The sequence below is a fragment of the Podarcis liolepis genome, assembly GCF_965112155.1.
Source record: "Podarcis liolepis genome assembly, chromosome: 13".
In the NCBI taxonomy this organism is placed as follows: Eukaryota; Metazoa; Chordata; class Lepidosauria; order Squamata; family Lacertidae; genus Podarcis; species Podarcis liolepis.
In genome coordinates, this window is record NC_139573.1 from 14,358,799 (window position 1) to 14,372,802 (window position 14,004).

The following is a 14,004-nucleotide window of genomic DNA, read 5'->3' on the forward strand; positions in this document are numbered from 1 at the left end:
CAAAGATAAGCAGGGTATGTTATGGTTTCAAAATGGATGGGGGAACCACATGTTGAGATTCCTGCATTGGAGGCGGGGAGGGAATTGAACTAGATGATCCTTAGGTTCCCCCCCCCCTCCAACCCTACAGTTCTACAATTGATTCTATGCACCGGTTCAGTATAAGGCAGCTTTCCTAGTCCCTGCGACTTCTCCCCTACTTACGCTGCATTCGCACAGACATTGACAAAGAGGCAGTCGGGGGACACATGGTGGCGATACAGCCAAAGGGCAGAGCCAAGGAGCGGGACGTGGGGCTCAGCGCTCAGAAGAAGAATTCTGTCCACCTGGCGTGGGAGAAGTGAGAAGCAAGCAAGCAAGCAGGAGTCAGGAACTTGTAGGAAACCAGAAACCCCATCAGCAGCCCAAAGCAAATTGCCTGAGCGAATGGCTAATCCCCACAGGGCCTTCCCCATTAACCCGCAGCGTGCACTGGTGAACTGAAATTAAATCATTCAGCAGCTGCGCTCTGCAAAACCATGGAAAGCTCGGAGGAGTTGGGACGCCACACTGAGGCTCTCTGTTGCCAAAGGAGATGCACAGATCTGCTAACACTATCCTAGAAGAGCATCGTTTATGGTTCATTGCATCAGGGCCACACACCACCCCCTCGGTGTCACCACCCAAAGGGTCATCATTCTACAGCCCAGCACACTGCTTCCAAAAGAGGACAGCCTTGGGGAGGCTCACTGCACAAGGGCAGCGGCTGTTGCTGTTTGGCAGCATCATTCCTTAAGTCAGAGGGGGGCTGCACTCTCAGCACTGTTCATAAATCTTTGGATCCCCACCTCCTCCCATTTATACAGGCTGCCCAACAACATAGTTCTCTGGGCACATCACAAGTGGCAGAAAAATAAAGCAGAGCTTTAAAATGCAAAAACAAAGCCCAAAAGGGGCTCCTTTCGAAGAAAGGATATAAACTTGATCAATAAATGGAAGTGTAACGCTTTTTTAACCCAAAGAGAAAAATGTAAGTCCTCATATGAAGCGGATCCCAAATTATTTTTAAATGCCAAGGTGAATAAATGGGTCTTCACCTAGCACTAAAAGCACACACTAATGTCTGGTGTGGTACAAGGTAGCTTCAGAAGCAACCATTTAAAAAGCACCCTTCGTTAAAGCAGGCAGCATGTTTTATTATATACGTTATAAAAATTGCAAATGGCAGGCTCCATCCAAGAAGATTCATTTGTTGGCAATACTAAAAGCTTTGTACAGTGGTACCTCGGGTTACATACACTTCAGGTTACATACTCCACTAACCTAGAAATAGTGCTTCAGGTAAGAACTTTGCTTCAGTATAAGAACAGAAATCGGGCTCCGGCAGCGCGGCGGCAGAAGGCCCAATTTGCTAAAGTGGTGCTTCAGGTTAAGAACAGTTTCAGGTTAAGAACAGACCTCCGGAACAAATTAAGTAGTTAACCCGAGGTACCACTGTATTGTTGCCTGGAAGAGATACTGTGCATCATGGTTTCAATGAGCGTCACCTTTCTGAGATTTTCATTCTGAAAGGCTGCAGATACTCATTTGAAATAAACAAATTCCAACACTGTGTTTGCTGTAACAAATATACGTACCACTTAAAAAGGAAATGAAGGACTGCTCTATTGAGTCGTGTTCAAATTCAAATCAATTAGCTAAGCTCAGAGACTCACCTTTTGGCGGCGAGCGATGAGGTCCATGATGACGTCTCTGGCTCTGTGATCCTCTTCATAGTTGTAGTATGCATCCTAGAAGTGGAAGCAAACAAAACAGACACAGTGAGCGGGTGCAGAAAGCCCCAGATTCAAGCCTTGGCATCTCTGGGTAGGGCTGGGAGAGACACACACCCCCCCCCGCCTCCCCATCTGAAATCCTGGAGAGCTGTAGCCCGTCACTACTGTGGGCAACCTGAGCTAGATGGAACAATGGTCTGGGAGCTCAGTGTTAAGAGTTGCTTCTTGGATTCCTGAGGCAAGGCCTGTCGCACCTAGAAGCAGCGGGCAAGCCTTCCTTGTGAGAAAAGGGAAACCCAACTGAAAAAGACTCACACACAGGAAATACTGCAAGCACAAACTCCCATGATGTTATATAATTGGGGGGAAGGGGGCAATAAAAACATACATTGCAAAACCAGCACAGATGGAGTGCTTATTGAGGGCTCCTGTGCATGGTTTTTGTTGTTGTTGTTGTTTAAAAAATAGTTTTATTAAAATGTACGTGCCTTATCTCTATTTTCATGTCCTAAGAGTTTCTACAGATCAGTTACATTCAATGTGAGACATTAATGCTGTATACAGTACAAAGTAGGGGGAGAAGAGGGGGGAGAGAAATTGACTAAACGTTTGGTTGGGTCAGAGGGCCACCCTTGGCCAACCTTCCACATGCAGCACGAAAGCAGTCCTTGTGTCCAAAACAAAAACAAAAACCAAGGTGTGTGGGTGTGTGTGTGGGTGTGCGCACACACACACACACACACACACACACACACACACAGAGAGAGAGAGAGACTGTCCTCTTTCTCAGCTAATTTGCATCTATTTTTTCTTTTTTAAACCTTGTTCAGGTGCTATGCTAAGTCGTGGCATTTTGCCCGCGGGTGGGGAAACAAAACAAAAAAGGGAGGCTGCAACAGGGACCTAAGGTTTGTCATCCATCCCTTTTTTTTTTTTTTTTAAAGGAACACTTCCTCTTTGCAAGCTCACAACTCAGCTCCATTTTAAATTTATCCCTTGTGATCTGGGATGCAAAGTTTGTAAAGAACATCCCCTTAAGAAACTGAAAATGCCAGCTAAGTACAGAAAGGGGTAGGGAGATGTGACTGATTCTCTCCCATGTTATGATTTGCTTAATTCTATTTGGCATGAGGCGGTCGCAGCTCAGTGGCAGAACACATGCTTGGTATGCAGAAGGTCCCAGGTTCCACCCTGGGCTCCCCCAGAAGAGCTAGGAGAGGACCCTCTCTGAACTTCTATCTGCCAATCAGCAGGTGGATCAATGGGCTGACTCAGTTTCCTATCTTCCTCATCTGTTATGATTCAGGACCTGGGGGAAGGAAGAAGATTAAGCCTGCCTTGGGAAGTCACACCCTTGGACCAGGAAAATGAACTCCACACAGACCCCAATTCCAGGTCTTACCAAATCTCGCAGGGCTTGCACATCCGTCAGCACAGAGCCCGTCATGGCAGCAGGCCTGAAGTCTTGTCCTTCGTAGCTGAAGAGAATCTGGGCTTCCTCCGACGCAAAATGCACCATGGAACCCAACAGCATGGCCACGTCCAGCTTCTGGAGGAGAGACAGTAAGTCTTTCCTTTAAAAATATATATGCAAAGCTCTAGTCCCTTTGAAGGTCTCCCTTATGGCTGGAGAAGCAGTCACCTCGACATGCCCAATATTCGTTTGGCTCTAGTGTGGAAAAAGCCAAGCCGCTTCCAGGTGATCTGTTCACTGAGCACCCACACTTACTTGCTTCTGGGGAGTTTAGACGACGTCGTGTCAAGCAACTAAGGAGAGCTTATTCCACACTTCCCTTGTCACACAAGGATTTTGGGGTGGGGGGAGGGGAGCGAAGCACGTCTGCAACACTCCAAATCTACTTTAATTGCTGGTATTGGCACGTGACTGAATCCCACCTAAAAGCAGCTGCAGTCTGGAAGCAACCCTCAATTATCCTAGATATAATTATATCTGCCAGAGGCAAGCTCAAATCGCCAGTGGATTTGCCAGGAAGAAATTTCAGGAAGCCGTTTTACATGTTATAATCTTGCAGCTTCCAGACACAGGTTTTAAAATTAAGGGACTGGAAGGAACCATCTTGCTGCAGAAACTGGCCTCTGAGCTGGTGTTGTGTGAAAAATAAGTTTTTTGGCCTACCGAGCTGAAAATTCTCTTTTACTGACCAGAGGATTTTATTACTCATCAACCAACATAATCTTTTCCTGTACAGCGGGTGTTTCATTTTCTAATTCTTATTTTCTTGTATTGATTAACAACAACAAAAAAGTAACAACTGAGGTTTACAGCTGTTTTAAAAATTAGGTTACAAGCCACCATCTGCATTTATTTTTAAGCCAAACAGAGGGGCATAGCTGTCAACTTTTCCCTTTTCTTGCAAGGAATCCTATTCGTAATAAGGGGATTTCCCTTAAAAAGGGGGGGAAACTGACAGCTATGCAGAGGGGGTACAAATACTAAAACAAATAATAAATATTTGAAGATTAAATGAATCGAACATACAGTTCCTGCAAACAACTGGTACATTTTGCTGGAAATCTAGTAGTACGGGGGGTGGGGTTGGCAGGGCAGGGCTGTTGTCATGTTAATAGGGAAAGAAGCTGAAGTATGAGAAGCCCCATCAGTATTGGCATCCCGCAGGCTCCTGAAGAGACACCTGTTCAGCCAAGCAGTTGCCCAAACTTGGGATTTCTTATTGTTTTACCTGATTTGTCATGCTTTTAAACTAGTTCATTTACACATTCTAAACTAAAGATGTTTTAATGCTCTGATGAATTGGTATTATGTATTTCAATCAGGTATGGGTTTTAGGATTGATTTTACATTTGTAAACCGCTTTAGAAGCCATTCGGTATAAAAGCGGCATACAAATGAATTAATAATAATCAGTGGATCCGAAGCCAATGACAAGCAGAGTCAACTAGTTAAAGGTTTTCCCTCCCTCCTGAGTTCTACGAGGGCAATACAGAGAACTCAGGAGGAAGATGGCAGCCAGGGACACCCTCTGGGCTGGTTTTAAGAAAGGAAATAGGCAGGTGGGGGGCCAAACGAGGTTGGCAAGGAAGTGTCCCAGTCGCCCTAATGCAGCTCCTATTATGGAACAAGTCAACAGGAAAGGGAAAACAGAAAGGTTGCTTTTAAGATGAACAAACCGTAAGGGGGAGAGAGGCCCGTCCAGTGTCATCCTGCCCGTTGGTGCTGGGGCAGCAGAGACCCTGGGCCTTCACGTAGGGCTGAAACATGTCTGAGTTTGTTATCAGGATGAGGGTGCGGCCAGGGATGGGGGGCAGATTGTGCCGAACGGCAATGTGGATTGCTTTCTCCAGGGCCTCCTGGTAGCGCCGCAGGAGGGCGTGGCTGCAGCGAATCTCTCTGTAAAGGAAGACAGAAGAACAAATGAACACACACATGCCAGTCAACACCTGAGCCACCGCTGCAACACACTTCCCCTGTAGTGTTTTGCAGCAAAGTGAGATGTAGTGTTTTTTCTATTTAAACATGTAAGTGAAATATATAAACAACCTTGAATGTATCTATTAACAAAAAAAAGACAATAGCTATGCCACAGTGCTCTTCACTCCAAGTACCCTGCCATATCAGACCTCACATCCACATCTATTCCAGCATCCTGTTCTTACCATGGCTGATCAGAGCCCACTGGATGGTTAAGTCCAGTCAAAGGCAACTATGGGGTTGCAGCGCTCATCTCGCTTTCAGGCCGAGGGAGCCGGCGTTTGTCCACAGACAGCTTTCCAGGTCATGTGGCCAGCATGACTAAACCGCTTCTGGCACAACGGAACACCATGACGGAAACCAGAGGGCACAAAAATGCCATTTACCTTCCCGCCGCAGTGGTACCTATTTATCTACTTGCACTGGTGTGCTTTCGAAATGCTAGGCTGGCAGGAGCTGGGACAGAGCAACAAGAGCTCACCCCGTCATGGGCATTTGAACCACTGATCTTCCGATCAGCAAGCCCAAGAAGCTCAGTGGGTTTAGACCCATGCACAAAACCACTCTCCCCTCCTGTAATTCCCAGCAGCTGATATCAAGAGGTATACTTCCTCCAACAGTGAAGGGAGTAACATAGCATTATCCCCCTTCAGGATTTGTCTAATCCTGTTGATAGCGAAAAATGAAATTCCCATATTCCATTGCAATGCATCTCTGGGTCAAAGATGCTGGAGACAGAAGGCCCCGTCTCCAAGCGTCTTGGAAGCATTTGATTGGCTGCTGTTGGCCAAACAGGATGCTGGGCGAGAGTGACTTTTTGCCTCCTTGTGGAAGCACGTACTTCCCCTCTTGCTTCCCTGAACTTCTGATGTGTACAGTCCGCCTCTCACTTCTCACCACACAGCCAGCCCCATCGCTACCTGGCCTTCAGGAGTTTCCTCTTCTCACGCTTCACCATACTGAAGATAACCGGGATCTCCAGACACCCACGCAGGCTTCGCCGTGTCCAAGATAGCGATGACCTCCCATAGGAGATGTTCAGCCCATGTCGCTGTATGATCTTTAGGATTATGTCTTTGTTGCTCGGGAAGGGGGTCTCTGTAGGGAAGAGGGAAAGAGAGGGGGCTGGTAAGGTGTTTATCCCAGCCAGCAACTTCCAGCCCACCCACTCCCTTCAAAGGCTGCTGCAAATTTGTACAACCTACAGAAAACCTAGCTGCCCTTGCTGTCATACTAAGTCACCCACCCCACTCAGGTGTCTGGAAAGTCACTCAGCCAAACTCCTTCATCAATCCCTTCTACCTTCCCCTTTCTGCTATTTTCCCTGTGCCACAGACAGATCACCGACACCTGAGGCCAGCAGTGATAGAATGCATTTCATATCTAGGGTGTTGTTGTTTAGTCGTTTAGTTGTGTCCGACTCTTCGTGACCCCATGGACCAGAGCACGCCAGGCACTCCTGTCTCCCACTGCCTCCCGCAGTTTGGTCAGACTCATGCTGGTAGCTTCGAGAACCCTGTCCAACCATCTCGTCCTCTGTCGTCCCCTTCTCCTTGTGCCCTCCATCTTTCCCAACATCAGGGTCTTTTCCAGGGAGTCTTCTCTTCTCATGAGGTGGCCAAAATATTGGAGCCTCAGCTTCACGATCTGCCCTTCCAGTGATCACTCAGGGCTGATTTCCTTAAGAATGGAGAGGTTTGATCTTCTGGCAGTCCATTGGGGAAGCCTTATTCAGGCTGAGGGACAGTCCAATACACAGCCCAAGGGCCGCATGCAGCCTTGAGCACTTTATTTGCGGCCCTCAGCCACATTTCACACACACCCAGCCCTTGCACTGCCTTCCCAAAGTCAGGTAAGCAAGCCGCTAGGCTTTGGGAAGGAGGCATGAAGGCTCTGACAGGGTCCTAGCAGAGTCCGGTGCCTCACTTATCCAGCTCTGGGAAGGCAGCACAATAGCTGGAGGGGCATCAAATTTTGGGCTCACTTTCTCCCACCCACCCACCCCACAAGTGCATCAAGGCAGTGTGCAGGCCATGGGTTCCGTGCCAAAGTACTGTTGCGGACTGCTTGGTATGCAAAGCTGGACTGCCCTATTACAGGGCCTACATGCCAGTGGCCCCTGGTGGCAGAGGCAGAAGTGGGAGGAGCTATGGAAAGGACCATTACTTTTGTACTGTAGGCTACATGACAGCCATGCAGAAGTCAGGTTTACACCCACCCACCCCTCCTGGGCAAGGCAAGAGGTACCAGCATAGCCTAAGGTCACATTCCAGTCAGGCAAATGCACTTGAGGCAAGTGTGGGACAGAGCTGCTGGTGGGTGTGGCCTGGACAGAGTCCCTGAGGGCCATACAGAGAGGCCTGGAGGGCCACATGTAGTTCCAGGCCCAAGGATCCTCACCCCTGTTTTCTACCCAATTCCCACTGGTGCCTTTCAAAAATGCCCTCTAGTGGAACTTGGGTGGTGTGCAGGCCTTACCCGCCTCTCTGAGTTCTTTTTCCAGATCTTTCAGGACCTTGAAGGCCGAAAGGAACCGGAAAGGGAGCTGCCTGCTGCGAATGACGGATTCCTAGGAGGGGCAGAAAAATGTCAACAGGAGAAGCAAGGGCAGTGGGGGGGTGTGAAATGAACAGATTAAATCAATGCACTGCGCATTAAAGTTGCTATTACAACCGAGGTACTGAAAATTAAAGCTGCCCTTCATCAGGGGCAGATTTTGCTGTCGTGCCAATAGTCCCATCCCCCCCCCCCCCGGCAAAAAAAAAAATACTTCAACATTTCTTCCATAGGTGCAAATGGAAGCCATACTCTTGTTGCGACACAAGAACGGTCAAAGCACCAAAACAAAACAAAAACAAAACAGCGCTCAGACACGGAGCTCTAAAGCACATACCTATGTCTAGAAACATGGCAGAAAAGGGATGAGAAGCTTGAGATTCAGGTAGCAAGTGACCTTTCTCTAGGAAAGAACCTGGAGAGTTTAACCCCATAATCCTGGGTTAGAAAGACAAATCCCCTGAGCACCTTCCTAAGCTGCTGTTAGGAGGGCCTCACCTTGTCCTCCAGGCGCTTCAACAGTCGCATGTGGTGTCGATCGCTGACCCCGGTCCGCAAGATGTTGCGCAGATTCCGCAGCATGGCCATGAAAGGCAGCTTGCCTGCATCTGTGACAAGCCAACAACAGAAGCTTAGAAGGGACTCACACTTTGGGCCAAAGTCAGAACTCTGCACCAACATCCCCTCCCTCTCATGCTGAAGCTAGAGATTTTCTGCAACCTAGAGCCTAGTTAACGTTCGAGATTTGGAGGGTTCCCCAATTTTGAAACCAGGCCAAAGTTTTCACATCGCGGAAGGCATGCTCCTTCTACAGGCAGAATCCTAGTGGTCTAGTTGTAAGCAGAAACACAACACACTTAAAGCATTTATACCTCACTGTTCAACCAAAATGGTTCCCAGAACAGCATGTAAAGCAATCAAGAACGTGCAAAAGGGGGGAAAGAAGACAAGGGGGGGGGGGAGAAAACAGCTGCTGATTCTTGAAAGTTAAATAGTATTTCTGTATCATGCCTGGCTGGAACAGAAGCAACTGAGGGTCTGGGGGAAGCCAGATGGAGCTGGTCTGCTCAGGGGACCCAACTGAACCGAGTCCCGCTTCTCCCACAAAAACGTATGTCAGCGAACAAAAAGACTGTTTCCTTCACTTGCCACAGGTGTGAACTGGGATATTGGGGCACCACTTTTCAGCAGATGGGGAAACAACCACAACAAAAATCGACTTCTCTCTCACACCTACCAATCAGCTCTTCCCAGGCCTTGGCCTTGTTCCCCAATTGGCTGAGGTCCCGCTCCCAGGTTTGAGGCTTCGGCAGCCTCATACGAGTGCCAGCAAGGCTGGAGTCCCAGGGCCCAGGGAGGCGACTTCGAGAGAAGGCACTTAAATCCGAGGGGTACCTGGAGAGTTCAAGCAAGAGGAGGAGATTTAGGGCGAAGGTGGGATGGCTGAAGGCTGATTTGAAGCTCACTGGTGAATCATGGCCCATGCAGATCACTTAACACATGCTGATTGCTGGAATTCTTGCAAAATGATTTATTAGCTCATCTGTGAAATTTAACAGGGTAGGTGGGTTTGTCAAATCAAGGTTTATTTATTTGCCATGCATGCCTCTGCTTCCACTGCAAGCCTGACACAGCTCTGGGGCTCAAGAGCGCCATCTAGGATGCAGTTCAACAACCAGCTGAAGCATTCCATCAGCTGACTCCCTCCGAGGGCCAATCGCTGCCCACCAGGCCCTATAAAAGCCCCATCCTCAGAACCTGATGTTCAGTCCAAGCCACATGCTTCCTTTCGGAAGGAATGAGTTCAGTGGCAGAGCATCCCTTTTAACATTCGGAAGGTCCACAGGTTCAATCCCTGGCATCTCCAGATGAAGTAATAATAATAATAATTAATAATAATAATAATAAATAATAAATAATAATAAATAATAATAAATAATAATAAATAATAATAATAGTAATAATTTATTATTTCTACCCCGCCCATCTGGCTGGTTTCCCCAGCCACTCTGGGCGGCCTCCAACAGAATACTAAAATACAATAACCTATTAAACATTAAAAACAGGGCCGCCTTCAGTTGTCTTTTAAAAGTAAAATAGTTGTTTATTGCCTTGACTTCTGTTGGGAGGGCATTCCACAGGGCAGGCACCTCTACCGAGAAGGCCCTCTGCCTGGTTCCCTGTAACTTGACTTCTCGCAGCGAGGGAACTGCCAGAAGGCCCTCGGCGCTGGACCTCAGTGTCCGGGCAGAACGATGGAGGTGGAGACGCTCCTTCAGGTATACTGGACTGAGGCCGTTTAAATCAGGTGGAAAGAAACTCCTGTCCGAAAGCTTCCAAGAGCCACTGTCAGTCAGAGCAGAGAATACATAGGCCTTACCTGCTCACACTTCAGAAACCGAAAGGCTACCATTGGCCAGGAGGAGGGGGGATTCACAGTGCTACCCAGGAAGCCTCACCTGCGTCCCAGGACACTCATTACAAGCTGGGCCGGCTCAGAGATGTGAAGGCGCTGGATCAAAGCCTTTAGGGAGAAGAGGTCCTTGGTGGCCGCTGGACACACCTTTTCCTTTTTCAACTCCTCTTCAAACTGGTGGGAAGCAATTGACAGGAGGACTAAGAAATCTCAAAAGCCACTTTGCATCTTCAGGGAAGTTTTGAAAGCCCTTTCTTTGAAGACAGGAGACCTCAACGCAACACTTCAGAGTTTCCTAGCCCTGAGCTATACACAATTAGAGACTTTAAGTGTTAGGAAGGGAACGTGGTATCCAGGACAACACTTTCCTCTGCTCCCCCAGGTATGTCTTACCTTCCTCTGGAGCAATCTGGCTTTTGTTGCAAAAAATGTGTTCCGACCAGGCCAATGCTCTTCCCAGTGAGAAGCTCTTGGCTCTTGCTGAGGAAACAAAATGAACAAGCATTAGCCACAAACAAACAGTGCAGGGTCCCTGGGCCAAATACATATCACAAATACTCCTGGTACTACAGATATGCCCCAATATGGATAAGCTTCTATAAGCCTGGTGTCTGCATTTTACAGTTTCTGGCGCTCAAAGCTCACAAAGCAGAAGATAAATACCCGATTGGCGCCTCCACCAAAAAAAGAAAGGAAGAAAAGGAAGAAAGGAAGGAAGAAAAGAAAGGAAGGAAGGAAGGAAGGAAGGAAGGAAGGAAGGAAGGAGGGACAGGGTTAGATACAAGGGAACAAGACAGTTCTGTACATTTTTCCAGTACAAGAGTTTGTCACATTCCACATGAAGATTTTTTCAATGAGCGATTCCTGCATCTTACACAGGAGTAGCTATAGATTAGTTCTTTCCAAACCAAAAAAGCAAAAAACATATTTAGCCCTATAGCCACTTCCTGGCCCCAGGCTCAAAACCTCCCAACTCATCCAAGCCCAGTGATGCAGGCTCTGTCCCCACCCAACCATCAAAATTGCAGCTCACTTCCCTCACACTACGAGTATTCCCTGCTACAGAAACCTTCCTCCAAGCCGTTAGAATGTTTCTGAACACTCCGTGGTATCACAGCAAGTCAGCTCATGTTTAACCTATATTAGAAAGTACAAAGATGATCAGGAACTCTGAAATCAAAGCACCCACCTTCCTGGGTTTCGGCCGACGGCTTCTCTTCCCCTGGCTCTTGCGGTTATTGTATTTGGCCAACTGGTACATGTCAAACTGCCGGAACTTATCAGCCATTGCAGCACGAAGGCAGCAAGGCATTGGAGCCAGAGCTTTTCCTTCCCCTGCTAGGCTCTGCATGCAAGAGAAAAATAATAGCACCATGTGATCACCAGGACGAGAAACAGTGCTGCATCCTGGATTACCAGTGGAACTCCCTGCTAAAGGATTTTGTGCAGTCATTCTCTCCTTACCTGATAGAGTTTGGCCACCTCCTTCCAGTCAGAGGGAAGCTGCACAGTGTGGCAGAAATACCGTCGCAGATGTGGGCGGCAGGGCAAAAGGCGGGCAGACAGCGCCAGGAGAAAATTGGCCGTACTGCGGATATTCAGCTCCTGGCGAGTGTACAGGGCAACCTGTCATTGAGGGAGAGAGAAAGTGCACAGAAAAGTATGTCAAGGAGAGCCCAGGGAGGTTTCTAGAGATGTTGAAGTGAATATGAGGACACCACTACACAAAAATGAGGCAGCTGGTCTGGACATTTTCCTAGAAAGGTGGACCTCATTCGTATCCTGTGTTTGTCACACCTCTCGGATTCTGACACAAGAAGGACAATGGCACAACTACTGTGCCAAACCTGACATAGAACACCATCGTTTTTGTTGGGCAAGCAACTGCACCCAGCAATTCCAGGTTAGCACTGAAAGCTCCAATGCAGATAATGCTCTTAGCACAGATTCCATGCTTTTGGAGATGCAAGTTTTTAGCCCTCTGTGATCACACAATAGAAGGAACAAAAGCAAAAATGACACAATTTGATATGAGGATTCTTTTCTTGCTGTCCTTTAATTTCCACATTCCTTCTGCAGCTCAAGATCTTTCAAGTACCAGTTCCCTCCTGGAGACAGTTTCAGAACCAGTCTCTTTTAATTTATTACAACCAGATAATTTGCCAAGGACAATGGCAGCTTCTGGAAAGGAACAGCATCCCGGAGCCTAGGAAAGAAGATCTATCTACCTCCAGAGAAGAGCTCTAGAGAAATGAAATGAACTCTGCAAAATTTCTTTTAGCATTCCCAGAGTTCCTGGGGGGAAAGATTGTTTAACTGCTCTGGGAATTGTAGCTCTGCGAGGGCAAGAGAAATTTCCAATCAACTTTCAGCACACTTAACAAACCAGAGTTCTCAAGATTCCTTGGGGGAAGCCACTGCTGTTTACAGTGGTGAGGTGGTGCTTTAAATGTGAGGCATAGATGTGGCTTAATGACATTTAGAAAAACTGCTGCATGCCACTCTGAGCCTAGGGGGGCAGTACGGGACATAAAAACACAAAATAAAGAGTCAACATTAAAAGGACACAAAAGAGACTAGCATACAGATAAAAAGAGCCACATTCTTCTGCACTTTAATTCGAATTTATCCTTATGCAATAATTTAGGTACCCTATTGGAAGAAATTCTCCCACTTGCGATTCTCTACAATTGGCACTCAGTCACACTGCTGCCAATGTCCACTATATAATTGACAATATCCTCAGGTTTTTTTAAGAGAAAGAATTATTATCATGACATTTTGCAACAAGAGTGCCGTCAGCACTTGGGGAATTCAATGGCATTCATGAAAACAATCTAGGTAAATATTAAACACACATCGAGAACAGGCAAGCTTTTCTTTCTGGCCCAATGATTGCACTGCAATGCCTCACACACACACCCTTGTGACTTTTTGGGTGCTACCCCCAGAAATCCAGGCTCCCACTTAACTTCCCCCTCGTACCTTGAGAATGAATTCAGGATCGTGCTCTGCTAGGCTCTCACACACTTGCATCAATGCCTGCTGAAGCTCACCAGGAGGATTTCCAAACTTCGGCCCTTCCACCAGCGAACAGCAGGCCAGGCTCAACAACATCAACTAAAAAAGATGGAAGGGGGTTAGAGGAGAAAGCCTTAGGAAGCCACTCGTGGGAGTTTTCTTCAAATTTCAAGGTTCTAGTCCAGTTGACACCAACCACTTAAGCTTCTAAGAAGCCACCACTGGAACTGGATGAAGAGCTGGAAGCTCTGGCTTCACTTAGGGCTAGATTTAGGGGCAGGTGACTGCCTTGGGCTTGGTAGGTGGGTGCTGGTTCTAGTTTGCCCATTACAAGAAGCCCCTATCAACTCAGCAGTTGAAATGGAAACCTAATACTAACAGCAAATCTTCACCTCTATATCTAAGAACACTCGGCTGCACGGCCCATGTTGTATTGTGTGCACTATTTTCCAGTGCCCATCCAAAAACGACAAACCAGAACCACTGTGTTCCTACTAGGAACAAGTCAATTTGTCCATTTCAGTTTCTCTTGTTTCTCCAAACTTAGCTCTCAACATCAGTTTGCAAGTTAAGGAAAAAACCCTCATGAAAGTTCATATACATTTCAGTGCAAACTTCTAATACGCACCTGCCTGTATGCCGTTTCACCTACCATACACATTTATTTTTTGCAAAGCAATTATTTCCATACGCAAAAATGCATCCCATGTTAATTTCACAAATATATGTAGTTTTATGCAACTTGACCCTATTATACGCTTTTTCCGTATACTGTTGTGTACACACCAATCACTTCGTGGTGAGAG

At 47.2% G+C, this 14,004-nt stretch overlaps 1 protein-coding gene across 4 annotated transcripts in view; it reads right to left on the bottom strand.

Annotated features, from left to right (window-relative positions):
• The window catches only part of TEP1 (telomerase associated protein 1), a gene marked incomplete at its 5' end in the record, with an annotated part of 52,343 nt that overhangs the window by 32,530 nt on the left and 5,809 nt on the right, over positions 1 to 14,004 (bottom strand). For all 4 annotated transcript variants that reach the window (XM_083471074.1, XM_083471073.1, XM_083471072.1 and 1 more), the window contains 13 exons: positions 205 to 326; positions 1,695 to 1,769; positions 3,157 to 3,303; positions 4,905 to 5,124; positions 6,126 to 6,303; positions 7,684 to 7,774; positions 8,260 to 8,369; positions 8,999 to 9,156; positions 10,221 to 10,351; positions 10,571 to 10,657; positions 11,367 to 11,522; positions 11,642 to 11,803; positions 13,163 to 13,297. In XM_083471074.1, the coding sequence (XP_083327200.1) occupies positions 205 to 326; positions 1,695 to 1,769; positions 3,157 to 3,303; positions 4,905 to 5,124; positions 6,126 to 6,303; positions 7,684 to 7,774; positions 8,260 to 8,369; positions 8,999 to 9,156; positions 10,221 to 10,351; positions 10,571 to 10,657; positions 11,367 to 11,522; positions 11,642 to 11,803; positions 13,163 to 13,297 (1,772 nt within the window). The remainder of the gene's footprint in view (positions 1 to 204; positions 327 to 1,694; positions 1,770 to 3,156; positions 3,304 to 4,904; positions 5,125 to 6,125; positions 6,304 to 7,683; positions 7,775 to 8,259; positions 8,370 to 8,998; positions 9,157 to 10,220; positions 10,352 to 10,570; positions 10,658 to 11,366; positions 11,523 to 11,641; positions 11,804 to 13,162; positions 13,298 to 14,004) is intronic.